This window comes from Rana temporaria, chromosome 10 (genome assembly GCF_905171775.1).
Source record: "Rana temporaria chromosome 10, aRanTem1.1, whole genome shotgun sequence".
Classification (NCBI taxonomy): Eukaryota; Metazoa; Chordata; class Amphibia; order Anura; family Ranidae; genus Rana; species Rana temporaria.
In genome coordinates, this window is record NC_053498.1 from 10951580 (window position 1) to 10979566 (window position 27987).

The window sequence follows — 27987 nt, forward strand, 5'->3', positions numbered from 1 at the left end:
GTAAGGGGGTTTGGGGGGTTCTGCTATGGGCTCTGATGTGGACCCTGATGTAAGGGGGACTTCGGTGTAAGAGTGGACCCTGATGTAAGGGGGTTTGGGGGCTCTGCTAGGGGCTCTGATGGGAACCCTGATGTAAGGGGGACTTTGGTGTAAGAGTGGACCCCGATGTAAGGGGGTTGGGGGGCTTTGCTAGGGGCTCTGATGGGAACCCTGATGTAAGGGGGACTTTGGTGTAAGAGTGGACCCTGATGTAAGGGGGTTGGGGGGCTTTGCTAGGGGCTCTGATGGGAACCCTGATGTAAGGGGGACTTTAGTGTAAGAGTGGACCCCGATGTAAGGGGGTTTGGGGGCTCTGCTAGGGGCTCTGATGGGAACCCTGATGTAAGGGGGACTTTGGTGTAAGAGTGGACCCCGATGTAAGGGGGTTGGGGGGCTTTGCTAGGGGCTCTGATGGGAACCCTGATGTAAGGGGGACTTTGGTGTAAGAGTGGACCCCGATGTAAGGGGGTTGGGGGGGCTCTGCTAGGGGCTCTGTTGGGAACCCTGATGTAAGGGGGACTTTGGTGTAAGAGTGGACCCTGATGTAAGGGGGTTGGGGGGGCTCTGCTAGGGGCTCTGTTGGGAACCCTGATGTAAGGGGGACTTTGGTGTAAGAGTGGACCCTGATCTAAGGGGGTTGGGGGGCTCTGCTAGGGGCTCTGTTGGGAACCCTGATGTAAGGGGGACTTCGGTGTAAGAGTGGACCCTGATGTAAGGGGGTTGGGGGGGCTCTGCTAGGGGCTCTGTTGGGAACCCTGATGTAAGGGGGACTTTGGTGTAAGAGTGGACCCTGATGTAAGGGGGTTGGGGGGGCTCTTCTATGGGCTCTGATGTGGACCCTGATGTTAGGAGGGACTTGGAAAACACGTTTATTCTCTGCTGTTTTATATCATATCATGCTAAATACAAAAAAAAAAAAAGTAAAACTTGTTAGTTCATTTACAGTAAATTTGAGGTGTTCATTAAAAAAAAAAAAACATTTTTATTTGGCCCACAAATATTTGTAAATGTTATGATGTGGCCCTTTTACTGGAATGTGATCCACGCCTTAGACCAGGTCTCCAAAATTTCTGAACAAAGGGCCAGTTTTTAGACCTTGAGGGGGCCGGACTGTGTCAGTGGGAGGAATAGTGCCCCATCATTGGTGTCAGTGGGAGGAATAGTGCCCCATCATTGGTGTCAGTGGGAGGAATAGTGCCCCATCATTGGTGTCAGTGGGAGGAATAGTGCCCCATCACTGGTGTCAGTGGGAGGAATAGTGCCCATCATTGGTGTCAGTGGAAGGAATAGTGCCCATCATTGGTGTCAGTGGGAGGAATAGTGCCCATCATTGGTGTCAGTGGGAGGAATAGTGTCCCATCATTGGTGTCAGTGGGAGGAATAGTGCCCCATCATTGGTGTCAGTGGGAGGAATAGTGCCCCATCATTGGTGTCAGTGGGAGGAATAGTGCCCCATCATTGGTGTCAGTGGGAGGAATAGTGCCCCATCACTGGTGTCAGTGGGAGGAATAGTGCCCATCATTGGTGTCAGTGGAAGGAATAGTGCCCATCATTGGTGTCAGTGGGAGGAATAGTGCCCATCATTGGTGTCAGTGGAAGGAATAGCGCCCCATCATTGGTGTCAATCGGAAGAATAGTGCCCAATTGTTGGGGGTCAGTGGTAAGATTTGTGTCCTATTGTTGGTGTAGAAGGTATAGTTCCTTGTATCAGTGGGAGGAATAGTAACCCAAGGGCCTGATAAATGCAAGCTATGGGCCACATCCGGCCCCCCGGGCCGCAGATTTGAGACCACTGCCTTAGACCACTGTTGGTCCAGGAACAGGTTCACTGTATAGGGAAGTCCTGTGCGTCAAAATTAAGTTGTCCCTGAATTATTCATGTGATCATTTTATTTTTATTTTTTTATGTCCTAGATCACCCTAATCAATATTTTATGAACGTTTCTTGAGGCTGCATATAGTTTGGGTAAGTTTAGAGATCATCTCTGTTTTCCTTTTGAAAAAAATAAATGTATCTGTTACTAATATTACAAAACTGATGTGATCGTAAAATAACATTTATTGGCAATTTTATTTATGAATGTGGAACTTGCTTATATAATGAGCAATGATGTCTGCCCTCTTCTACCATTAAAAATAAAACAATACATACGAAGAAGGGGCTAGATTCAGCAACAGCATACGGCGGCGTATCTCCAGATACGCTGATTTTCAAAGGCAGATACATTTAAAAAATAAGCTTCCTCTGCCGACGTAACTTGAATACGCCGGCGTATAATTGTGTGCAATTTTACGCTGGCCGCTAGGGGCGCTTCCGTAGATTTCAGCGTAGAATATGCAAATGACCTAGATACGCCGATTCACAAATTTACGTACGCCCGCCGCTATTTTTTTACGTCGTTTACGTTAGGCTTTTTCGGCGTAAGGTTACTCCTGCTATTAGGAGGCGCACGCAATGTTAAGTATGGCCGTCGTTCCCGCATCGAAATTTTCATTTTTTACGTCGTTTGCGTAAGTCGTTCGCGAATAGGGCTGGACGTAATTTACGTTCACGTCGAAACCAATGACGTCCTTGCGGCGTACTTTGGAGCAATGCACACTGGGAAATTCCATGGACGGCGCATGCGCCGTTCGGGAAAAACGTCAATCACGTCGGGTCACCAAGAATTAACATAAAACACGCACCCTCATCCACATTTGAATTACGCACGCTTACTCCGGCCCCATTTACGCTACGCCGCCGTAACTTACAGCACTTGCCTCTATAACTTACGGTGGCGTAGCGTAAATACGATACGCTGCGCCGCCGTAACATTGCTCGCCCCTACCTGAATCTAGCCCCTGGTATTTAATCAATAAGTGCCCATTCCCACCAGAACACGGAACAGGAAACCATGCTCGACGCAAAGGCCCACCCGTAGAGAAGATGCATATTCGGCATGGACTCGTCCTTCAGATCCCAACCGCAGCGGCAGCCCACACACACTGCTGCCCCCAGGACAAACCACCCTCCCTCCATTAGTACAGACCCCCCCATTAGTACAGACCCCCCACCCCCTCCATTAGTACAGACCCCCTCACAGGACAAACCACCCCCCCTCCATTAGTATTACCCCCCTTTCATTAGTACAGACCCCCCGGACAAACCACCCCCCATTAGTACAGACCCCCCCACAAGCCACCCCCCACAATTACTACAGACCCCCCCCCCCCCCACAAACTACCCCCCATTAGTACAGAACCCCCTACAAACCTACACCTTTCATTAATATAATAATGGGTGATCCTGAAATGTTCTGGCTAGAGTGGTCCTGCCATCAGACCCCCCCCCCCCCTCCCCCCCAGGACAAACCCCACCCGGGCGGCAGCTAGAGAGGAGAGGATGTGAAGTGAACAGGCTGGATAGTAATGTATTTTCACTGGAGCGGAGCAGTCACCGTCTGTCACCCTTCTAGGCATTGTGCGCAGCCCTGGGGTATTCACTTACACGGCGCAGCACGGCCGTGAGACGTCAATTATTATAGCAACAACCTGGCTGCCATGGAGACGGCGGAGTCCACAGTAACCGGACCGCCGGTACTATAAAAGAATGCAGAGCTGCCGCCAGGGTGGAGAAGATGAGGACTTGTAGAACAGCACAAATGACGGGGACGGTTGCCTCGCCACGGACACAGACAAATAGAGGAGGAGAGAGAGGAGCACTCCGGCGCTTGAGCGGGTGAACTGCACCCTGCGCACTCTGCTGCTGGAGTGCTGATTTTCCGTCCTGTTCCCTGGCTGGCGCTGGCGCCGTAAGGCAAGTGCCCGACTTGCCTTGCGCTAGCGCCAACCCTGGTCGAGTGGCTGCATATTTTCGTGCATTAGTACAAATACAGCTGTGCCGAGAGCATGCGCTCTGTGCGCTACCAGCACAGTTATCAGTGGCTACCCGATTGCTACATGCAATTGGGAGCTTTTTGATTGTGTGACTGCCATGACAGCGTTTCTCGCTGGTCACATGATCACAAACAGGTATCCTTTCCCACTCCTGGGAGTCCGGGCTGCGGCCCATGACGTCACCGCGGAGCTCCCTCCTCCTCCCCCATCCACCGGGCCAATAGGAGAGAGGAGCGGCACCTCGCACATGTGCAGTAGGGTTCCTGTCGTGAAGCCGAAAGACTACACTGCCGGGTTCCCTTACCCGCAATGGCGGCCGCAGCAACATGGAAACATCAGCTGCGGGTGCCGACATCGCTGGACTCCAGGACAGGTAAGTGTCCTATTATTAAAAGCCAGCAGCTGCCGTATGTGTAGCTGCTGGCTTTTAATTTTTTTTTTTCAGGTGGAAAACCGCTTTCAAGATTGCCAAAGACTGTATCGCTTCAACACCCTTGCCTAGACCTAACTACTTTCTTGCTTGCCATATGCCTCGACCTCTGCTTGGACCCTGACTACTCTTATGCCTGCTGACTACCCTCAACTCTACCTACCTTCTGACTCATTCTGTCCTGTCTCCTCAATGTCCTGTCTCGTGGTGGACACCGGCAGGGCCGGCCTTTGGGGTGTGCAAGCTGTGCGGCCGCACAGGGCGCCATGGGCAACAGGGGCGCCGTGCAGCCATCACAGCTTGCAGAATGTGAGTCGCAGTCAGTTACTCACATGATCATCACAGGAGTCCGACTCCTATGAGTCACAGCAGCAGGCGCTGCCAGGTCTCCCTGCGTGCTGCCAGGTCCCCCTGCCCTGGGACTGGGTAAAGTGCAACGCATCGGTTGCGGCACCTGAAAGAAATGGCTGCTGCCGGCCCCGACAGGCACACTGCGCATGCGCCGCCGCTGCACGGGAAAGCCAGAAAATGCTTGGCTATCCTCGGGCAGACGGCGCATGCGCAGTGGCGTCTAAGCGCCGGGCGGTGCCATTTTTAAATGCAAAGCCGCACCGTCCACCGAAAGGTAAGTCAGTTTAGGTGACCAGGGGGCAAGGGGTGAAGATGGGGGGGCGCCACAGGATTAGCTTGCACAGGGCGCCTGAACACCTAAGGCCGGCCCTGGACACCGGTACTACGATCCATAGAACCGACAGCGCCACCAACGGGTGAACCCTTTCCTGACATCACCCATACCACCATTGTTCCTTTGTTTCCTCAAACCCTGATTGGGTGGAACTTAGCCCCCGAAACATATTGGAGCCTAGCCACTGAAACATGTTCGCTTTTGTAAACCATTTAGTATGGTGTGGCCCTTCAATTCAAGACTCATTCATGAATGCAAAGTGCAAAAACCCATTTCATCTTCTCATGTGTCAGTGTGTTCTGTTCTCATCAGTGAATGATGAAAGGTGATTGGTTGCTCTGTACTAATACGCACTTTTTTTGTTTTATTGAATAAACGTATTATGTTTAATTGTTCTTTTCCCAGACTGTAACTTTTCTGCTGCTATTGCCGACTATAATTGCTTTCCCATAATCATAGGAGAGCAAGAAAACACTGTGTGTGTCGCTGTTCCCAGTCCCAAATATACCAGTTTATCTCTGGGCTGCCATCTCCACAGTAGCTATTACTTCCAGAAATAAAGTATTAGCAGAGGATGAGACAGCTTCGTGCTATGCTAGGGGTAATTGACTCTAATAATTATGTCCTATTGTTAGATGAGCTGGAGGGATCCTGCCGAGCTTTTGTTACTGGAAATGTGTAGAGATAAGAACGCACGCTACTGGAGCCTCCTCTGTCCAATGGTTGGATTAAAGCGGAACTCTGAGCAAGCATTCAAACTTAATGTAGAGATAGATGTCAAGGTGAACTGGGTTAACAGCCAAAGGATTTGGAGTTCTGCTCAGCTAGTCTTGTGATCGATACATCCCTGCCAAACGGCACAGCCAGGTCCCCGGCCTCCATTTTTGTTAAAGTGGACCCGTATTCAAATGATAAACTAAAGTCTTGATGGAGGTGTGAAAAGAGTAATACGTAAACTTCTTGGGCATTTTGATATGTTGTTTTAGAGGTATCAACCTGACATGCTCCATGTTTTGCAGTGTTGTGGGCGTGGCTTACCATAGAGGAACGTCTCTAAATTGGTGTTGTTTAACCGGTTCCCGACCGGCTCACGCAGATATACTGCGGCAGAATGGCTCTCCTGGGCGAAATCCCATACATATACGTCGTCACCCAGGAGAGCCACCAAAGGGCGCGCAAGCGCCGCCAGAGGTGTGCACCCCCTGCACGGCAGGGAACCCGATGTCGGTGGGCGCGATTGCGTGCACAAGCGGGATCACGGGGGTTTGTGTGTGTAAGGAGACAGATCTGTCATCCCCTATAGTCAGTCCCCTTCCCCCCACAGTTAGAACACACAATAGGGAACACAGTTAACCCCTTGATCGCCCCCTAGTGTTAACTCCTTCCCTGCCAGTGACATGTACATAGTAATCAGTGCATATTTATAGCTCTGTAAGTGTCAGTGGTCCCAAAAATGTGTCAAAAGTGAATAGGCTGCTGTGTTTGGATTTCATGCAGGAAAAAGTTTCCTATTTGAAAATGCAATACTTGGGAAATCGCATGGTGCTATTGTACCCTGCGATTTCCCCGCAGTTCCCGCACCCACAAATTATGCTTTTGGGCTTCCATTAAGAATGGACGGCACCCCCGCGCATATTTAAACAGCAGCATATTTTGCGGTTCCCACACCCACAGCCACCCCTGATTGCGTGAACCAGGCCTTATGAAGGAATGGGCAGATGTTTCGATATGATGCTTCTATTTTGTTATGACCGATACAAGAGACCAGTACCGGGGCAGTTTCGTCTAGCGCCCAGGGCAAGAATGCGGAACTGCACAGCCTCCCCCTCTGTTAATGCATGTTGTAGAATGGGTTTACTGCCCTTTGTCCATTCTCTGTCCCTGTGTTTTGCTGTGCCCAGTGCAGCTTCCCCTCCTGCCCACCCCTTGTCCTGGCCCTGCAAGCGACTGCACACATGAAAAGAGATTGTGAGGGCCTAAAGCAGTGGCGGCTGCTGTTTGTTTTTCTTCTTTTGGGTGGGGGGGCGACAAACAATTAACCTCACCCGCTCGCTTGCTGTCTGCCGGTCTGGCACTTACCCGCTCTAGGTGGCAGGTAGTCAGTGGACATCGGCAGCAGGCATTGGGCAGTAGCTCCTCTGTCCTTTCCTCCGTAACGACTGGCGTGCATCTTCTCCCCTCATCCTAGGCATCCAAAAGGATCGCCTGTCCTTTCAGCTAATCGGGTGATGGGTCTCAAGACTCGCCTCCTAATTGGTCAGGAGGAGGATCAGTGTTACCATAGCGAATGTCCATTACAGCATGCTTCTCCTGCTGATGCTTCTTCATTTCCTAGTCCAAGCTCTGCTGTATGGAGGCAGAAACCACGTCAAATGTGGATATTTAGGCGCTGCTTGCAATACAAAAAAAAAAAAATCTGCATTGAATTGTTCTTTAATATCTGCCTAGAGTTCAGCTTTAAAATATTGTAAAAATTGTGAAATATCAATAAACTGCCCCATAAGCTTCCCATAGCATCTATAAAACCCATTAGGAGAATAAAGCTCTGGAAATAAAGGCCAGAGCAGATACAGAGAGTGAGGATGAATGCGATTCCACAATGGAAGGCCTGTGCAGGGCGTAGTCACACGCACAGCAGCGCCATTGTTCGGGGACATGTTTGGTCTTCTTGTGCAGCTCGGAAAGACAAGTATATTTTTTATTTCAACATAAAGAACATTGTTTCTCTGTCAATGAAAACGGGGCCTGCTTGTGGTCACTGTGTTAGCATTGTGGGTTGTGCTAATGAAGCGGAGTTCTCACTGATGGCTCTGCAGAGCGTCCATTGTTGCGTCTTAACACAGGTACAAGTCAACTCCTGATCACTGCTTCCTTGGTACAACCCAAGGTCCATCTGTTGTGTTCTGTGTTGTATCAGTGACTCCTTGTCCTGTCTACTCCATTGTCTTTATTTTCTCAGATTTTGTCAGTCAATTAAGAGTGAGATTCGTTTTCACATTTTGTTTGCAATACAGTAATGGGCAGTAATCTGCGCACTATGTTGTACTGTCCGAGAAAGATTACAACTTTGAGACTCAAATTGTGCTTTCCTCTGTTCTCTTTATGTTATTTTTCCTCCTTACTCAAAAATCTACACCGTTATGTACAGTATGTGAATATTGAGGGATGTGGTGCCCTAGTCAACCTCCCACCACAAGTCATTTTTCCTTTTTTACTTCTCACCTGTCCTCTGTCCCTCTCTCCATGTTCTCCTCCTCTAAAGTCCTCTGTCCCCCTCACCATGTTCTCCTCCTCTCCTGTCCTCTGTCCCTCTCTCCATGTTCTCCTCCTCTCCTGTCCTCTGTCCCTCTCCATGTTCTCCTCCTCTAATGTCCTCTGTCCCTCTCCATGTTCTCCTCCTCTAATGTCCTCTGTCCCTCTCCATGTTCTCCCCCTCTAATGTCCTCTGTCCCTCTCCATGTTCTCCTCCTCTCCTGTCCTCTGTCCCTCTCTCCATGTTCTCCTCCTCTAATGTCCTCTGTCCCTCTCTCCATGTTCTCCCCCTCTAATGTCCTCTGTCCCTCTCCATGTTCTCCTCCTCTCCTGTCCTCTGTCCCTCTCTCCGTGTTCTCCTCCTCTAATGTCCTCTGTCCCTCTCTCCATGTTCTCCTCCTCTAGTGTCCTCTGTCCCTCTCTCCATGTTCTCCTCCTCTAATGTCCTCTGTCCCTCTCCATGTTCTCCTCCTCTAATGTCCTCTGTCCCTCTCTCCATGTTCTCCTCCTCTAATATCCTCTGTCCCTCTCTCCTTGTTCTGCTCCTCTCCTGTCCTCTGTCCCTCTCTCCATGTTCTCCTCCTCTAATATCCTCTGTCCCTCTCCATGTTCTGCTCCTCTCCTGTCCTCTGTCCCTCTCCATGTTCTCCTCCTCTAATGTCCTCTGTCCCTCTCTCCTTGTTCTTCTCCTCCTCTCGTGCCCTCTGCTCCTCTCTCCATGTTCTCTTCCTCACCTGTCCTCATCCCTCTCGTCATGTTCGCCACCTCCTCTCCTGTTCTGTGTCCCTCTCTCCATGTTCTCCTCCTCTAATGTCCTCTGTCCCTCTCCATGTTCTCCTCCTCTCCTGTCCTCTTTCCCTCTCTCCATGTTCTCCTTCTCTAATGTCCTCTGTCCCTCTCCATGTTCTCCTCCTCTCCTGTCCTCTGTCCCTCTCTCCATGTTCTCCTTCTCTAATATCCTCTGTCCCTCTCCATGTTCTGCTCCTCTCCTGTCCTCTGTCCCTCTCTCCATGTTCTCCTCCTCTAATATCCTCTGTCCCTCTCCATGTTCTGCTCCTCTCCTGTCCTCTGTCCCTCTCCATGTTCTCCTCCTCTAATGTCCTCTGTCCCTCTCTCCATGTTCTCCTCCTCTAATATCCTCTGTCCCTCTCTCCTTGTTCTGCTCCTCTCCTGTCCTCTGTCCCTCTCTCCATGTTCTCCTCCTCTAAAGTCCTCTGTCCCCCTCACCATGTTCTCCTCCTCTCCTGTCCTCTGTCCCTCTCTCCATGTTCTCCTCCTCTCCTGTCCTCTGTCCCTCTCCATGTTCTCCTCCTCTAATGTCCTCTGTCCCTCTCCATGTTCTCCTCCTCTAATGTCCTCTGTCCCTCTCCATGTTCTCCCCCTCTAATGTCCTCTGTCCCTCTCCATGTTCTCCTCCTCTCCTGTCCTCTGTCCCTCTCTCCATGTTCTCCTCCTCTAATGTCCTCTGTCCCTCTCTCCATGTTCTCCCCCTCTAATGTCCTCTGTCCCTCTCCATGTTCTCCTCCTCTCCTGTCCTCTGTCCCTCTCTCCATGTTCTCCTCCTCTAATGTCCTCTGTCCCTCTCTCCATGTTCTCCTCCTCTAGTGTTCTCTGTCCCTCTCTCCATGTTCTCCTCCTCTAATGTCCTCTGTCCCTCTCCATGTTCTCCTCCTCTAATGTCCTCTGTCCCTCTCTCCATGTTCTCCTCCTCTAATATCCTCTGTCCCTCTCTCCTTGTTCTGCTCCTCTCCTGTCCTCTGTCCCTCTCTCCATGTTCTCCTCCTCTAATATCCTCTGTCCCTCTCCATGTTCTGCTCCTCTCCTGTCCTCTGTCCCTCTCCATGTTCTCCTCCTCTAATGTCCTCTGTCCCTCTCTCCTTGTTCTTCTCCTCCTCTCGTGCCCTCTGCTCCTCTCTCCATGTTCTCTTCCTCACCTGTCCTCATCCCTCTCGTCATGTTCGCCACCTCCTCTCCTGTTCTGTGTCCCTCTCTCCATGTTCTCCTCCTCTAATGTCCTCTGTCCCTCTCCATGTTCTCCTCCTCTCCTGTCCTCTTTCCCTCTCTCCATGTTCTCCTTCTCTAATGTCCTCTGTCCCTCTCCATGTTCTCCTCCTCTCCTGTCCTCTGTCCCTCTCTCCATGTTCTCCTTCTCTAATATCCTCTGTCCCTCTCCATGTTCTGCTCCTCTCCTGTCCTCTGTCCCTCTCTCCATGTTCTCCTCCTCTAATATCCTCTGTCCCTCTCCATGTTCTGCTCCTCTCCTGTCCTCTGTCCCTCTCCATGTTCTCCTCCTCTAATGTCCTCTGTCCCTCTCTCCTTGTTCTTCTCCTCCTCTCGTGCCCTCTGCTCCTCTCTCCATGTTCTCTTCCTCACCTGTCCTCATCCCTCTCGTCATGTTCGCCACCTCCTCTCCTGTTCTGTGTCCCTCTCTCTATGTTCTACTCCTTTACTGTCCCTCTCCCCATGTTCTCTGACTCCTCTCCTGTCCTCTGTCCCTCTCCATGTTCTCCTCCTCTCCTGTCCTCTGTCCTTATCTTCACGTTCTCCTGCTCCTCTCATGTCCTCTGTCCCTCTCTCCATGTTCTCCACCTCTTCTCCTGTCATCTGTCCCTCTCTCCATGTTCTCTGACTCCTTACCTGTCCTCTGTCCCTCTCTCCATGTTCTCTGACTCCTTTCCTTTCCCTCTCTCTGTGTTCTCCACCTTCTCTTCTGTCACCCACCCCTCTCTCAATGTTCTCCTCTCCTGTCACCCACCCCTCTCTCCATGTTTTCCTCTCCTCTGACCCTCTCTCCATGTTCTCCTCTCCTGTCCTCTGTCCCTCTCTCCATGTTCTCCTCTCCTGTCCTCTGTCCCTCTCTCCATGTTCTCCTCTCCTGTTCTCTGTCCCTCTCTCCATGTTCTCCTCTCCTGTTCTCTGTCCCTCTCTCGGTGTTCTCCTCCTTTTCTGTCCATCGCTCTGTGTTCTTCTCTTCTCCTCTCCTCTGTCCCTCTGATTCTATTGCTTCCTTTAATTTCCTCCTCCATCTCCTCCGCTCCTATCCTCTGTCCTTCTCCATCTCCTCTGCTCCTATCCTCTGTCCTTCTCCATCTCCTCCGCTCCTAACCTCTGTCCTTCTCCATCTCCTCCGCTCCTATCCTCTGTCCTTCTCCATCTCCTCCGCTCCTATCCTCTGTCCTTCTACATCTCCTCCACTCATATCCTCTGTCCTTCTCCATCTCCACCGCTCCTATCCTCTGTCCTTCTCCATCTCCTCCGCTCCCATACTCTGTCCTTCACCATCTCCTCTGCTCCTATCCTCTGTCCTTCTCCATCTCCTCCGCTCCTATCCTCTGTCTTTTTCCATCTCCTCCGCTCCTTTCCTTCTCCATCTCCTCCGCTCCTATCCTCTGTCTTTTTCCATCTCCTCCGCTCCTTTCCTTCTCCATCTCCTCCACTCATATCCTCTGTCCTTCTCCATCTCCTCCGCTCCCATACTCTGTCCTTCACCATCTCCTCTGCTCCTATCCTCTGTCCTTCTCCATCTCCTCCGCTCCTATCCTCTGTCTTTTTCCATCTCCTCCGCTCCTTTCCTTCTCCATCTCCTCCACTCATATCCTCTGTCCTTCTCCATCTCCTCCGCTCCCATACTCTGTCCTTCACCATCTCCTCTGCTCCTATCCTCTGTCCTTCTCCATCTCCTCCGCTCCTATCCTCTGTCTTTTTCCATCTCCTCCGCTCCTTTCCTTCTCCATCTCCTCCGCTCCTATCCTCTGTCTCTCTATCTTCATCTCCACTTTTCTTTTCTTCTTTTACTCCTTTCCCAACCTCTCTTCCTCTCCTCTCCTGTCCCTCTAGCTGCTCTCTCTCCGTCAGTCCACTGCTCTCTAATTCTCTTTCCCATCAGTCAATTGCTGTACAATTCTCTCTCTTCATCACAGTCACTCACCCTTCTGGCTTTCTCTTCTTTTTCCATCTGTCTCTTTCTCTCCTTCTCCAATTTCTTCTGTCTTTCTTTCTGTTACTCTCTTCCCCTTTTCCTTTTTTCTCTTCACCGGTCCATTGTTCTCTCTGATTCTTTCTCTCCTTCGTTCCATCACACTTCCCTTCCAGTCACTCTTTCCTTCTCTCTATCTTTCCCTCCCTCTCTAATTTTTTCTGTCCCTTTCTCTCTCTTCTCTCTCCATCTCTCGTTCTCTCCCCAATCCTCTCGCCATCACTCCATTGCTCTCTAATCCTCTCTCCATCACTCCATTGTTCTCTAATCCTCTCTCCATTGCTCCATTGTTCTCTAATCCTCTCTCCATCACTCCATTGCTCCATTGTTCTCTAATCCTCTCTCCATCACTCCATTGTTCTCTAATCCTCTCTCCATCACTCCATTGTTCTCTAATCCTTTCTCCATCACTCCATTGCTCCATTATTCTCTAATCCTCTCTCCATCACTCCATTGTTCTCTAATCCTTTCTCCATCACTCCATTGCTCCATTATTCTCTAATCCTCTCTCCATCACTCCATTGTTCTCTAATCCTCTCTCCATCACTCCATTGTTCTTTAATCCTCTCGCCATCACTCTATTGTTCTCTAATCCTCTCTCCATCACTCCATTGCTCCATTGTTCTCTAATCCTCTCTCCATCACTCCATTGTTCTCTAATCCTCTCTCCATCACTCCATTGTTCTCTAATCCTCTCTCCATCACTCCATTGCTCCATTATTCTCTTATCCTCTCTCCATCACTCCATTGTTCTCTAATCCTCTCTCCATCACTCCATTGTTCTCTAATCCTCTCTCCATCACTCCATTGCTCCATTGTTCTCTAATCCTCTCTCAATCACTCCATTGTTCTCTAATCCTCTCTCCATCAGTCCATCACTCCATTGCTCTCTAATCCTCTCTCCATCACTCCATTGTTCTCTAATCCTCTCTCCATCACTCCATTGCTCTCTAATCCTCTCTCCATCACTCCATTGTTCTCTAATCCTCTCTCCATCACTCCATTGTTCTCGAATCCTCTCTCTATCACTCCATCACTCCATTGTTTTCTAATCCTCTCTCCATCACTCCATTGCTCTCTAATCCTTTCTCATCACTCCATTGCCCCCATTGTTCTCCAATCCTCTCTCCATCAGTCCATCACTCCATTGCTCTCTAATCCTCTCTCCATCACTCCATTGTTCTCTAATCCTCTCTCCATCACTCCATTGTTCTCTAATCCTCTCTCCATCAGTCCATCACTCCATTGCTCTCTAATCCTCTCTCCATCACTCCATTGTTCTCTAATCCTCTCTCCATCACTTCATTGCTCTCTAATCCTCTCTCCATCACTCTATTGTTCTCTAATCCTCTCTCCATCACTCCATTGTTTTCTAATCCTTTCTCCATCACTCCATTGTTCTCTAATCCTCTCTCCATCACTCCATTGTTCTCTAATCCTCTCTCCATCACTCCATTGCTCTCTAATCCTCTCTCCATCACTCCATTGTTCTCTAATCCTCTCTCCATCACTCCATTGTTTTCTAATCCTTTGTCCATCACTCCATCACTCCATTGCTCTCTAATCCTCTCTCCATCACTCCATTGTTTTCTAATCCTCTCTCCATCACTCCATTGTTCTCTAATCCTCTCTCCATCACTCCATTGTTCTCTAATCCTCTCTCCATCACTCCATTGCTCTCTAATCCTCTCTCCATCACTCCATTGTTCTCTAATCCTCTCTCCATCACTCCATTGCTCTCTAATCCTCTATCCATCACTCCATTGCTCTCTAATCCTCTCTCAGTTGCTCCATTGTTCTCTAATCCTCTCTCCATCACTCCATTGTTCTCTAATCCTCTCTCCATTGCTCTCTAATCCTCTCTTCATCACTCCATTTCTCCATTGCTCTCTAATCAGCTCTCCATCACTCCATTTCTCCATTGTTCTCTAATTCTCTCTCCATCACACTCCACTCCCTCAGTCTCTCTCTCTCTTTTTGCATCTGTTTTACAGGACAATCCTCCCATTTAACTTTCAGATTCCGCTTAGGAAAACCTTTCAGTTTGATAGAAGAATGGAAGTTCTCTGAATTATTTTCTGAGTTATATTTGCATCTTCTAATATTCGGCGTCATATGCTTCCAATCTGTTTATTTTGCTTTTGAGTAACTTCATCTACATATCACAGCGGAATATAACAACACCATACTGCCGCCCGACTTTAATGATCCCTCGACCAGAATGTGGGGACAGGAGGCGGTGGTGGAGTATTTTGGAAGTGGTTTTGTTCTGTGACATGTGGGATTCATAGACAAGTTCACCGGGGGGCCCCGATAATAAGAGAGGAATGTGACTACTAATGATCTATGGCAAGGGTCTCCAATCTGTTCGGTTTGCGGCCACATTGTATATTTTTCAAATATTCACTGCCTAAAAAAAAAAAAAAAACAGTCCCCCTTTTTGCATCAGAAGCCCCCCCCCCCCTTCACATCAGAGTCCCCCCCTCATATCAGAAGCTCCCCATCATATCAGAGCCACCCCTTCCATCAGAGGGCCCTTACACATGAGATCTCAATTTTAAATCAGGAGTCCCCCAACACAAGTCCCCCTTTTCACATCGGATTCCCCCTTTCACATCAGAAGCCCCTCTCATATTTTTAGAGTCCCCCTTTCACATCAGATCTTCCTTTCAAATCAGGAGCCTCCCAACACATGAGTCTCCCCTTTCACATCGGAAGCCCCCCTGACATCAGAGCCCCCCTTCACATCAGAACCCCCCCCCATCTTTTCAGAGTCCCCCTTTCACATACTTTATCAGAAGCCCCCCCATCAGAGCCCCCATTTACATCAGATTTCCCTTGTCACATCAGAAGCCCCCCATCTCTTCAGAGTCCCCCTTTCACATACTTTATCATAAGCCCCAATCAGATAATAGTCCCCCTTTCATATCAGAGTTCTCTCTTTCATATCAGATGTTCCCTTTCACATACATCAGTGTCCTCCCTTTCATATCAGAAGCCCCTCCTTTCCATCAAAGCCCCCCCTCACATCAAAACCTCCCATCACATCAGATCTCCTTTTCAAATCCAAAGCCCCCCATCTTATAAGTGCCCCCTTTCACATCAGATCTCCCTTTCAGATCAGGAGCCCCCCAACACAAGAGTCCCCCCTTTCACTTTGGAAGCCCCCCTTCACTTTAGAGTCCCCCCTTCAAATACGATCATCTTTTTTTAAATCAGTAGCCCCCCTAAGTGTCCCCCCTTTCACATCAGATCTCCCTTTCATATTATGGATGAAAGCAATGATTTTTGTAAAAACACACATTTTTATTATAATATAAATATATAAAAAATATTTTGTTTAAACAACACAGTAGAAAAACACCTACGCCTTCGCTTGCATTTAATGAAATGTTTTGTAACATTTTGGATGTACAATTTGTTCTAAATCTATCAATAAACTCGTTTGTAAAAAAAAAACACCTAAAACCATTTAAAAATGATGCGTTCCTCATAGTTCTGTACTATGAAAATCCTGGGAGGAGGAGCAGTGGGAGTGGTCAGGGGTGGGCATAGGCGTGTGACGGTGGTGGGGTTGTTCTGTCGGTGGTTCACCTGTAGCACTATAGTCAGCTATGTATGTATGATCTGTCAATTCCCCCCTTAGCCCCATTTCAAGTAGTTGAAGGATTAATGATGCGTTCCTCATGGTTCTGTACTATAAAAATCCTGGGAGGAGGAGCAGTGGGAGTGGTTAGGGGTGGGCATAGGCGTGTGACGATGGTGGGGTTGTTCTGTCGGTGGTTCACCTGTAGCACTATAGTCAGCTATGTATGTATGATCTGTCAAGTCCCCCCCTTAGCCCCATTTCAAGTAGTTGAAGGATTAATGATGCGTTCCTCATGGTTCTGTACTATAAAAATCCTGGGAGGAGGAGCAGTGGGAGTGGTCAGGGGTGGGCATAGGCGTGTGACGGTGGTGGGGTTGTTCTGGCAGTGGTTCACCTGTAGCACTATAGTCAGCTATGTATGTATGATCTGTCAATTCCCCCCTTAGCCCCATTTCAAGTAGTTGAAGGATTAATGATGCGTTCCTCATGGTTCTGTACTATAAAAATCCTGGGAGGAGGAGCAGTGGGAGTGGTCAGGGGTGGGCATAGGCGTGTGACGGTGGTGGGGTTGTTCTGGCAGTGGTTCACCTGTAGCACTATAGTCAGCTATGTATGTATGATCTGTCAATTCCCCCCCCCCCCCTCATTTCAAGAAGTGGAAGGATTAATGGTATCACAATCATCCTCTGGTCCTCTGACACTTTCCTCAATTTACATGCAAGAAGTTAACCAAAAATGCCACATTCATCTTCTGGTTTTTGCAGGAAGGCTCCAGCCTGAATCAGGAAAGCAGTGCAGGGGTCCGGTTGGGATTTTCTTTTTCGGCCTCTGCATGGAGCTGGTCTGTTAGCAATGGCTACATCATTGTAGTCCGAATCCTGTGATCCAAAAGTAATAAAAAATATGTAAACTTTTTTTAATGGTAAAAACTTTTGTATGTTAACCTCAGCAATGCTATATTTCTGTTACCAAGCTGCTTTGAGGAATGGCAAGCAAAAAAAACCCAACCCCTTACAGGTAGCTAAAAAGATAAATGGTGTCAGTGGGAACTTAACTGAAAGGCTAAAATTGGTCATTGCTCAAGGATCCCCTAGCAACTTATGGAGGAACCCTAGTTGATAAACTCTGTTGCAACCCATGGTTGCAGGAAAGAAAAACGCTCCATCTATGGCCGGCCAAAAGGTCAGTGGTGTCAGTGGGAACTTATCTGAAAAGGCAGAAATTTCTCATTGCTCAAGGTTCCTATGGAGGAACCCTTGTTGAGAAACACTGCTGCACCCCATGGTTGCAGGAAAGTTAGTTACTATTTCAGATTTGCAAATATTCAGGTTTTCTCATTTTCATTTTTATTTTCTGATTTTCGTTCTTTTGAATTTTCTGATTTTCGTTCTTATTTTTTGGATTTTCTTATTCTCGAATTTTTCAAATTTCGTAAAAATTTGTTAAATGGGTTTTCGTTCATTCAAATATTTCCCAATTTTGCCTAATTTGACGGATTTCATAAAAAAATGCGAATTTGGAACGAAACGAGTTGCACCCCCTTACCAGAATACTTCTTAATTTTTTTAAATATTTTCCTGCAAAAAAATTGCAGGATTTGTCCGGCCGCCATGGGAGAGACCTGTCAAAGTGGGCCAGTCTAGATAAAGTCCAGGGCCAAATTTTTGTCCCAGTCCAGCCCTGAAGATGGCTCTAAAGGTGACACAGACCTCCTGACCTCATCTTGATCCACGGGGAAACTTTCACAATGCCAGGGCCATGGCACGTGGACCTCATCGGTGGCACCTCCAAAAATCCGTGATCTGTCCATTCTGTTTAGTTCCTTTTTATTAGGAGTAGAGTGTTACTCCATGTTAGCCGTTGACCAAAGTAAAACATTTTCGACGACTTCTTCTGCCTGATGATAATATCAACGGGCAGTAAGAAACATGACTGAAACCACAAAGAGATGCTGATGTGATCTACCTGACACAATGGGGTGGCATTGGGTGGTAATTTGTTTAGTATACATATGCAGATAGACATCAATGTCTCCATGAGATAGAGGAGCCAAGCCGTCTCTCATCACACCTAAGTGGGAGGTGGGATAGTGTCCGTCTTTGTAAAGTCCCTCAATGAGAAGGTGAGCCTGGGATGAGCCTGGGATGATGGTTCGCTAAACAACCACAGTGGCAAATAACAATTGTGTCTTTGTTTAGGCCATGTTTCAGTCCTGATGTTTTTAATGAATTTGCACTCCCACCCCATCCTCCCCTTCTGTGATTTAATGTTGAAATCCATTGTTTTTTTGCCGCTCACCCAAAAGAAGAATCAACCAGCCGCCACTGTGCTGACTTTTATTGAACACACACTCACCTGTCCCACGATCCAGTATTGTAGTGTAGCAGTGTTTTTTTTATATGTTTTTTTATAAGAAAGCTTGCAGCTGGGAAAATCTATTTAAATGTAATTTTTTTCTTCACAAATGTTGGTTTTGCTGCAGCAGGTTCTATACATGGTAGAGATGCACCACTTTACAGGCAGACTAAAGGGACCCCAGGCACTATGTTTCAGCCTAGGTTCACACTGCTGCGAATTCAAAATCGCGGTAAAATGCGCGATTTTACCGCGATTTCGCGGCCGCGATTTTGCCGCGATTTCGGCCGCAATTTAATGTAACTTTTTGAAATCGCAGATGCGGCGTCGCACTGATTAGGACAGTGCCATTGCCGACAATTGCCGCCGATTTGAGATGCGATTTGACATGTCAAATCGCATCTCAAATCGTTCCAAATCGTACCCAGTGTGAACCAGGGCTAAAGGAATTTTAAATTTTTATTGTTTCAATTTAAGCATCAATCAAACCAGTGTGCAGTGCATTGTGGGGCACTCGGCGGGCGAACATATCTTGAGCGTCCCCGGAAATTTGAATGCTTGGCGAACACCAAATGGTCGATGTTCGGAGCCGAACCGATGCTTGGCCCGAACTGTTTGCCCATCACTATTGTGCATCGCTCAAGGAACTCCAACCTCAGGAGACACCCTGGTTGAGAAAGGCTGCCGGGATGGGGGCTGTTGTTTGTTTGCTGCCCCCTCCAAAGTAGAAACCACCAGCCACCATTGTGCTGACTTTTAATGAACACAAGGGGCCATATTCTCAAAAGAGTTACGCCGGTGTATCTACAGATACACCGGCGTAATTCGAAATTCCCGCCGGCGTATCATTGTTTTGTATTCGCAAAACAAGATACACCGGAATTAGGCTAGGATCCGACTGGTGTAAGTCACTTACACCGTCGGATCCTAAATGCAATACAACGCTGACCGCTAGGTGGCGTTTACGTTCAGGTCTCATTTGACTATGCAAATTAGCCTGATACGCCGATTCCCAAACAAATTTGCGGCGCGTCATCGTTTAAGTTGTTTCCGTAAGCGTAAGGTTACCCCTGCTATATGAGGGGTAACCTTACGCCAGTCCGCCGTATGCCATGTTAAGTATGGCGTCGGGTCCGCGTCGTCTTTTTCCGTCGGTTACGTCGTTTTATTAAGTCGTTCTTTAATACGACTTTACGTCAGTGACGCTCACGTCGGCGTCATTGACGTTTTCCGTCGTGAGCTGGAGCATGCGCACTGGGCTATTTTTCAGCCCGGCGCATGCACAGTTCAATCGGCGCGGGGGCGCGCTTAATTTGAATACAAGCCGCCCCCTTTGAATTACGCGGCCATACGCCGGGCCATTTACACTACGCCGCCGCAAATTACGGAGCAAGTGCTTTGCGAATACGGCATTTGCTCAAATAATTTGCGGCGGTGTGGTGTAAATGGATTACGCTACGCTACGCCCAAATGTATGTGAATCTGGGCCACACTCATCTGTCTGTCCCACGATCCAGTATTGCTGGCAGAGTTTTTTTTTAAAGAAAGCTTGCAGCTGGGAAAATCTATTTAAATAATTATTTTTTCTTAACAAATGTTGGTTTTGCTGCAGCATGTTCTATACACGGTACAGATGCACCACTTTACAGGCAGACTAAAGGGACCCCCAGGCACTATATTTACAGGAATCTTAAATTTTTATTGTTTCAATTTAAGCATAATTAAAATCAGTGTGCAGTGCATTGTGGGGCGCTCGGTGGACGAACATCCTGCCGAGCGTCCCGCAAATTTGAGTGTTTGCCGAACACCAAACGGGCGGTGGTCGGGGCCGAACGGAGGCTCGGCCCGAGCCATTTGCCCATCACTATTGTGCATCGCTCAAGGAACCCCAACCTTGGGAGCCACCCTGGTTGAGAATCGTATCCGCCGCAGAGACCACTTTGATCGGAAAGCGGACCGCCAGCTCTTGAAGAGGATACCGGGGGTTATGGTAGCTAGCTGCTACCATTACAATGGAATTTCTCTTCAAAGTGCCGACGTATAACAAAGGCGGGCGGTCTGGAAGTGGTTAAAGTGATTGTAAATTTCAAACATGAAATATGAGCAAAGCACATCCCTCTATAGTGTGTACTTGTCTCAGTCCACAGCACTAAGTGTTGTTTCTGTCTGCTGCCTCCTTCCTCTGCTATGAGCATGAAGGGCTGCTGTTAGAAATCACAGGCCTACCTGGACACAAACATAACAGAGAACCTGTGTAAATTAGTCCTTTTTTATTTGTTTTTTTACATTAAAAAAATATGATTCACAGTGACAAGGGGGCACACAGGGGCAGGGGCGGACTGACCATTGAGTCACTCGGGCACTGCCCGAGGGCCCCATGCCACTAGGGGGCCCCATCGGGGTTGCCAGGCTCAGTAAAACCAGGGAAAGTATGTCAAAATCTGTGTTTTTTTTAGATCTGTCCCTGATATGTCCGAAACTGACATGCTTTTGATGGTAAAATCCCGAGATTTTAGCTGCCCCGCCTCTGCACTGCCTCCTGACGTGGTGGCCATCTGTAGGCCAGAGGGGCCCGATAATCTTCTATTGCCCGGGGGCCCCATGAGTTTTCAGTCTGCCCCTGCACAGGGAGGGGTCAGAAGCAGGCAGAACAGGGAGGGGGATCGGTGTCGGGGAAGCAATTACAGGAATGATCCCCTGTGTCTGTGTCTCTCCCTGTAGCAGCTGAAAGCCAGCAGGAGGGGGAGAAACTGGCTTTCAGCTGCTGCAGAGAGCTGCACAGGGCATCCTTCTGTAACTGCCCCTCCGCAAAACCACACTAATTCCCCCTGCTGTTTGGGCCCCCCTGTGTGCCGGGCCCCCTACAGGAGGACTGGTGCCCCCCCCCATTAGCATGAGTCACTTCTGACAAGTTTTCCTGACACCAAGAGAGAAAAGGTGACGGGAAGGGTTCCCATCAGATTGACATCCTCAACTGTGCTGTGCGAAGGGGGTGTGTCCCTTCCCTCCAATCAGCTCTCCGAAAAAATTCGGGCCAGGAATATCGAGGTTCAAACATCAGTAAATGTGTGCAAGTTCCCCTTAGAGATATTCCTAGGAGAGGAGTGGAAGGCGTTAAACTGTAAGAAAACAAGTGTGAGACCTTCTCAGCTGAGCAGATGACAGCCTGGTCCTCCTCCTCCTCACCGCTCCTCCTGCGAGTGGAAGTGACTCAAGTGTTGGCTTGATCCGCACAGTGCCATCAAAACAAGTCTTGTGCGCCGTCACTCCCGGCTCAATGGCTGCTGTGAAGTTGCAACACAACGGGCGCTATTGTGCCCTTTATCGATTGGCCGGAGTCCAGGAGTTGGACGGCAACGATGGCCGGTCCTCTTCGGTCCCTTCTGTTTCCCAGCACGGGATGGCACAGCTGCTCTCACCGTCTCACCCTCCTATTCAGTTCTGACTTCAAATAGCGTGACACCTTTTTAGGATGCCGCCAACGTTTGGAAAGAATTGCCAGGGAATCTACGCTTCCTGAATTTGGCAAATGCGAGACTGATTAACATACAGAGTGAAGAATGCCAGTTATTTGTTCGTTAGGATGTTGTGGGCCCCCTTCCCACCAGCGGGGGCCCTATAAGACACCCAAGTTGGCTGATCAATCATATGATCAATCTGATTGGCTGTCACTGTGATCACGTAATCTCTTACCAACTCCCGATCATGGCTAAGTGACTAGGTTCTGTTGGTGCAAACTCGCAACACGTGCGGTACCGGTGTTGCCAACCTACCAGATTGAAATTTACTGGCACGACACCCGAAAATTTATTGGCGCAGCCACGTTTTTACTGGCATTTCACAAAAGTTACTAAATTACATTTTTAGGTGCAAGTTTCAGAATTTAGACTACAAACAAGTACGCTAGGCAAATAGCAATGTAATTTAAGGTAGATATTAAGGTAAAAAAACATATTTTTTGTTATTTTCGATATAATAAGGGAAATTTATTTAGTCACATCACCCCCTGCCTCCATCCCCCTCTGCCACCAACACCTCCCTGCCTTCACCCCCCTCTGCGGTGCCACAATCTCCCCCTGCCTCTATCACCCCCTGCCTCCAATCTCCCCCTGCCTCCAATCTTCCCCTGCCTCCAATTTCCCCCTGCCTCTAATCTCCCTCTGCCTCCAATCTCCCTCTGCCTCTAATCTCCCTCTGCCTCCAATCTCCCTCTGCCTCCAATCTCCCCCTGACTCCAATCCCCTCCTGCCTCCAATCTCCCTCTGCCTTCAATCTCCCCCTGCCTCCAATCTCCCCCTGCCTCCAAACTCCCCCTGCCTCCAATCTCCCTCTGCCTCCAATCTCCCTCTGCCTCCAATCTCCCTTGGCCTCCAATCTCCCTCCTGCCTCCAATCTCCCTCTGCCTCCAATCTCCCTCTGCCTCTAATCTCCCTCTGCCTCCAATCTCCCCCTGCCTCCAATCTCCCTCTGTCTCCAATCTCCCCCTGACTCCAATCTCCCCCTGACTCCAATCTCCCCCTGACTCCAATCTCCTCCTGCCTCCAATCTCCCCCTGACTCCAATCTCCCTCTGTGTCCAATCTCCCCCTGCCTCCAATCTCCCCCTGCCTCCAATCTCCCCCTGCCTCCAATCTCCCTCTGCCTCCAATCTCCCCCTGACTCCAATCTCCCCCTGACTCCAATCTCCCCCTGCCTCCAATCTCCCTCTGCCTCCAATCTGCCCCTGACTCCAATCTCCCCCTGCCTCCAATCTCCCCCTGCCTCCAATCTCCCCCTGCCTCCAATCTCCCTCTGCCTCCAATCTGCCTCTGCCTCCAATCTGCCCCAGGCCCCCTGCCTCCAATCACTCCCTGCTTCCATCGTCCCCTGCCTCCATCCCTCTCTGCGGTGCCACCAACACCCCCTGCCTCCAATCACCCCCTGCCACTAGCACCCCCTGCCTCCAATCTCCCCCTGCCTCCATCCCTCTCTGCGGTGCCACGGCAGCCACCATCACCCACGGTCTCCAATCTCCATGCGCAGTTCCAAGCCGAACCGATCTCGGCTATTTTTACTGCCACATTCCCGCAACCACGGACATTTACGAACGGGGGAAAAAAGTGCCCGTTTTTACGAACTGTCTGTAAAAAACGGACGGTTGGCAACACTGTGCGGTACGCATATATGGGGCCTAAAACCCCACCTCCATGCTGTGGCATATACATTCCTTAAATCCAATGCTGTATCCTGGCCTAGGCCAACAAGGCCCAGGCCTAGGCCGGCGCTTTGCAGGGGGGGGCAGAACGGAAAGTGTCCCCGCCCGCTTGCGCTACACTGTTAGGCAAATTAGTTAAGCGCCCCCATAAATCGGCCGCACTGCTTCCAGTATGTTGGCATTCTGCAACTGTGGGGGAGGGGGGTGCCGCGTCTAATTTTTTACCATCCCTGTCCCATTGCAGATATTTCCCTTCACTTCCTGCCCCATAGTCAAACAGGAAGTGAGAGGAAATCTATGCAAATTAAGGGAATCCATTGCCCCCCCCCCCCCCCCCCCCGGCCATCAGAACTAGTGTCCCCACTCGAAAATTTCAGGGTGGGTCTTAAACAGCAAGGGGTGTGGCCTTGACAGGAAGGGGTGGGTCATATTTAAATTAGGGGCTGCACAAGTTTAGTCAGGCCTAGGGCAGCACAAAACCTAAATACGCCCCTGCTTAACTACTAGCCGACCGCGCACCGTCATTCTACGGCGGCAGGTCGGCTCTTCTGGGCGAGAGCACGTAGTATAACGTCTGCTCTTTGAGCCGCCACTAGGGGCGCGTGCGAGCTCCCCGCTCGCCCCCGACCCCCGTGCGTGTGCCCGGAGGGGAATGCTGATCTTCTGTTCATACAATGTATGAACAGAAGATCAGTGTTTCCCCTAGTGAGGCCACCCCCCCTACAGTTAGAACACACCCAGGGACATACTTAACCCCTTCCCCGCCCCCTAGTGTTAACCCCTTCACTGCCAGTGGCATTTTTATAGTAATCCAATGCATTTTTATAGCACTGATCGCTATAAAAATGCCAATGGTCCCAAAAATGTGTCAAAAGTGTCCGAAGTGTCCGCCATAATGTCGCAGTACCGAAAAAAAAAATCGCTGATCGCCGCCATTACTAGTAAAAAAATATATTAATAAAAATGCCATAAAAATAGCCCCTATTTTGTAAACGCTATAACTTTTGCGCAAACCAATCAATAAACGCTTATTGCGATTTTTTTTTTACAAAAAATATGTAGAAGAAAACGTATCTTCCTAAACTGAGGAAAAAAAACGTTTTTTTATATATTTTTGGGGGATATTTATTACAGCAAAAAGTAAAAAATGTTCATTTTTTTCAAAACTGTCGCTCTATTTTTGTTTATAGCGCAAAAAATAAAAACCGCAGAGGTGATCAAATACCACCAAAAGAAAGCTCTATTTGTGGGGAAAAAAGGACGCCAATTTTGTTTGGGAGCCACGTCGCACGACCGCGCAATTGTCAGTTAAAGCGGCGCAGTCACGAATCGCAAAAAGTCCTCTGGTCTTTGGGCAGCAATATGGTCCGGGGGTTAAGTGGTTAAATCCTATCGCCATAATGCATTCTATGGTAGATCTAAAGGAGATTGTACAGATTGTATAGTATATGGCCACCTTAAAACAGATTTAGATTTTCTACACAGCCAGGAAGTTTGAAGCCCCCCCCCCCCATCCCCAGGCAAGACATATGCATGAATGACTCCTATGTAGACTTTCCACTCCAGGAACTGTCTTCTGCTCAGGATGTTTGAGTCTATTAATTCATGTTTAATAGATTTCTACTTTCCTCCCACAGACATCACAGAGCTGTCAGAGTGTTGTGATCACACATGAGAAATGTGCAAACACCACAAATTCTTCTCCTGCTTTGTTTTAGAAGAATACCCCTGAGAAGCAGCGTGTATATGGGGGGTGTCTCCCCCCCCCCCATGTAAAATCTTGTCCAATCCACCTATTCCTGGTTTTATTGTTTAATACTGATAATCATACTTACCAGCCGAGCGGACTCCACGTCACACTTTTTTTAATGTGCCCGGTCATGTGCGGCCATCTTTCCTTTCCCCATCATTGGTAGCTGGCTGTCTCTTCCTGGGTTCTTGCAGTCCTTCCCCTGAGGATCTCAGGCGTGCACACATAGAGATCTGGTGGCAGATCCACAAAAGAATTACGCCGGCGTAATTTTAAAATTTCCCGCGTCGTATCTTTGTTTTGTATCTTCAAAACAAAGATACGACGGCATCTCGGGTCGATCCGACAGGCGTACGTCTTAGTAAGCCGTCGGATCCAAGATGCAATTTTTCGGTCGGCCGCTAGGTGGCGTTTCCGTCGAATTCCGCATTGAGTATGCAAATTAGTTAGTTACGGCGATCCACGAATGTACGTCCGGCCGGCGCATTTTTTTTACGTCGTTTGCGTTAGGCTTTTTCCGGCGTATAGTTAAAGCTGCTGTTCTGAGGCGTACTCAATGTTAAGTATAGCCGTCGTTCCCGCGTTGAAATTTGAATTTTTTACGTTGTTTGCGAATAGGGCTTTGCGTAGAATGACGTCACCGTCGGAAGCATTGGCTTGTTAATTTCGAGCATGCGCACTGGGATACCCCCACGGACGGCGCATGCGCAGTTAGAAAAAAACGTTGTTTACGTCGGGTCACGACGTATTTGCATAAAACACGCCCCCATCACAGAGATTTGAAAGCCGCGCCATTACGCCGCCAAAGATACACTACGCCGCCGTAACTTACGGCGCGAATTCTTTGAGGATTCGAAAAAAAAGGTAAGTTACGGCGGCGTAGTGTATCTTAGATACGCTACGCTCGGCGCAATAATGCGCCGTTGTACGTGGATCTACCCCCTGGTGGGATAACATTCAGTTTACATGGAGCAAGATTGCGTGTCATTTCCATGATAATTAGAGATGCATCCCCCTGATAGAGGTGATGTGGGTATCCCAGGAGGGTACAACTTACTGATGAATGTATCGTATAAAAACATTATGTACAGTGCAGCAGGAGGAGTGAGACTTTTTGAAATTGAGTGTTACAGCCGTTACAGGAGATTTCATTTCTTCCTTGCTTCTATTCTTCCTTTCCTTTTTCCTTTATATATTTACTTTCTTTTATTTCCTTTCCCGTCCTTTCCTTTCATTTTTGTTCACTCCTTTTCATTCCTTCCATTTCATTTTCCTTTCATTTATTTCCTTTCACTCCCCCTTGCTTTCATTTCTCTGTCTTTCATTTATTTCCTTTCCTTTTTGTTTTTTATTTCCTTTCCTTTCCATACCTTTCATTTATTTCCTTTTCCTTTTCTTTTATTTCCTTTCTTTCCTTTAATTTATTTTCTTTCATTTTCCTTCCCATTCCTTTAATTTTCCTTTTCATCTATTTCCTTTCCTTTATTTGATTTTCTTTTTTTTTTCTTCCTTTTTTTTTATTTTCCTTTCCTTTATTTCCCTTTCTTGTATTTCCTTTCCCTTCCTTTGTTTTTTATTTCCCATTCCTTTCCTTTCCATTCCTGACCTATAGTTTCTTTCCTTTTCCTTTTGTTTATTTTTATTCCCTTTTGCTTTCCATTCCTTTCCTTTTCCTTTGATGTATTTTCATTTCATTTTCTTTTATATAATTTCCTTTCATTTTCCCTTCTTCCCTTTCCTTTCCTTTCTTTGCTTTCCTTTTCTTTTTTTCCTTTCCTTTTTTTTCTTTTCCCGTTCTTTCCTTTATTTCCTTTGCCGTTCTTTCCTTTCCTTTAATTTATTTCCCTTTCTTTTATTTCATTTCCTTTTCCTTTATTGATTTTCATTTGCCATTCTTTCCTTTCCATTCCTTACCTTTCTTTTCTTTTCATTCCTTTCCTTCCCCTTTTGTTTATTTTATTTCCTTTCCATTCCTTTCATTTCATTTATTTCCATTTCATTTTCCTTTTTCTTCATTTCCTTTTCCTTTATTTCCCTTTCTTTTCCTTTCTTTCCTTTCCCTTCCTTTGTTTTCTTTACCTTTTCTTTGTTTCCTTTCCTTCCCTGTCCTTTCATTTTCTTCCCTTTCATATATTTCCCTTTATTTCCTTTCCTTTCCTTTGTTTCATTTCCTTCCCTGTCCTTTAATTTTCTTCCCTTTCATATATTTCCCTTTCTTTTCCTTCCTTTCCTTTCATTTTTTTTTCATTTTCTTTTTTCTTCATTTCCCTTCCTTTTATTTATTTACTTTCCCTTTCCTTTCCTTTGTTTCCTTTCCTTCCCTGTCCTTTATTTTCTTCCCTTTCATATATTTCCATTTCTTTTCCTTTATTTCCTTTCCCTTCCTTTGTTTTAGTTTCCTTTCCTTTGTTTCCTTTCCTTCCCTGTCCTTTCATTTTCTTCCCTTTCGTATATTTCCATTTCTTTTCCTTTATTTCCTTTCCTTTCCATACCTTTCATTTCATTTATTTCCATTTCATTTTATTTTTTCTTCATTTCCCTTTCCTTTATTTCCCTTCCTTTTATTTATTTACTTTCCCTTTCCCTTGTTTCCTTTCCTTCCCTGTCCTTTCTTTTTCTTCCCTTTCATATATTTCCCTTTCTTTTCCTTTATTTCCTTTCCCTTCCTTTCTTTTCCTTTCCTTTAATTTATTTCCTTTCCTCTCCTTTCCTTTGTTCTCATATTTCACATATGTTTTATTGCAGTGAAGAAATCTGAACTTCCAGGGGAAGATGGAATGGCGGTGGAAATCATTACCTTTACTCTTCATTCTAATAGAAGGTAAAGACATTCTGCACCTGA

The 27987-nt window shown here is 47.8% G+C and overlaps 1 protein-coding gene across 5 annotated transcripts in view; it reads left to right on the forward strand.

The window, feature by feature from the left end:
* MAG (myelin associated glycoprotein) overlaps positions 1–27987 on the forward strand; it is a 105221-nt gene that overhangs the window by 38404 nt on the left and 38830 nt on the right. For 4 of the 5 annotated variants that reach the window (XM_040327203.1, XM_040327202.1, XM_040327204.1 and 1 more), the window contains exons 2-3: positions 1954–2005; positions 27891–27966. In XM_040327203.1, coding sequence (XP_040183137.1) covers positions 27918–27966 — 49 coding nt within the window. In that variant the 5' untranslated portion in view covers positions 1954–2005; positions 27891–27917. The remainder of the gene's footprint in view (positions 1–1953; positions 2006–27890; positions 27967–27987) is intronic. The other variant, XM_040327205.1, reaches the window with a different exon arrangement.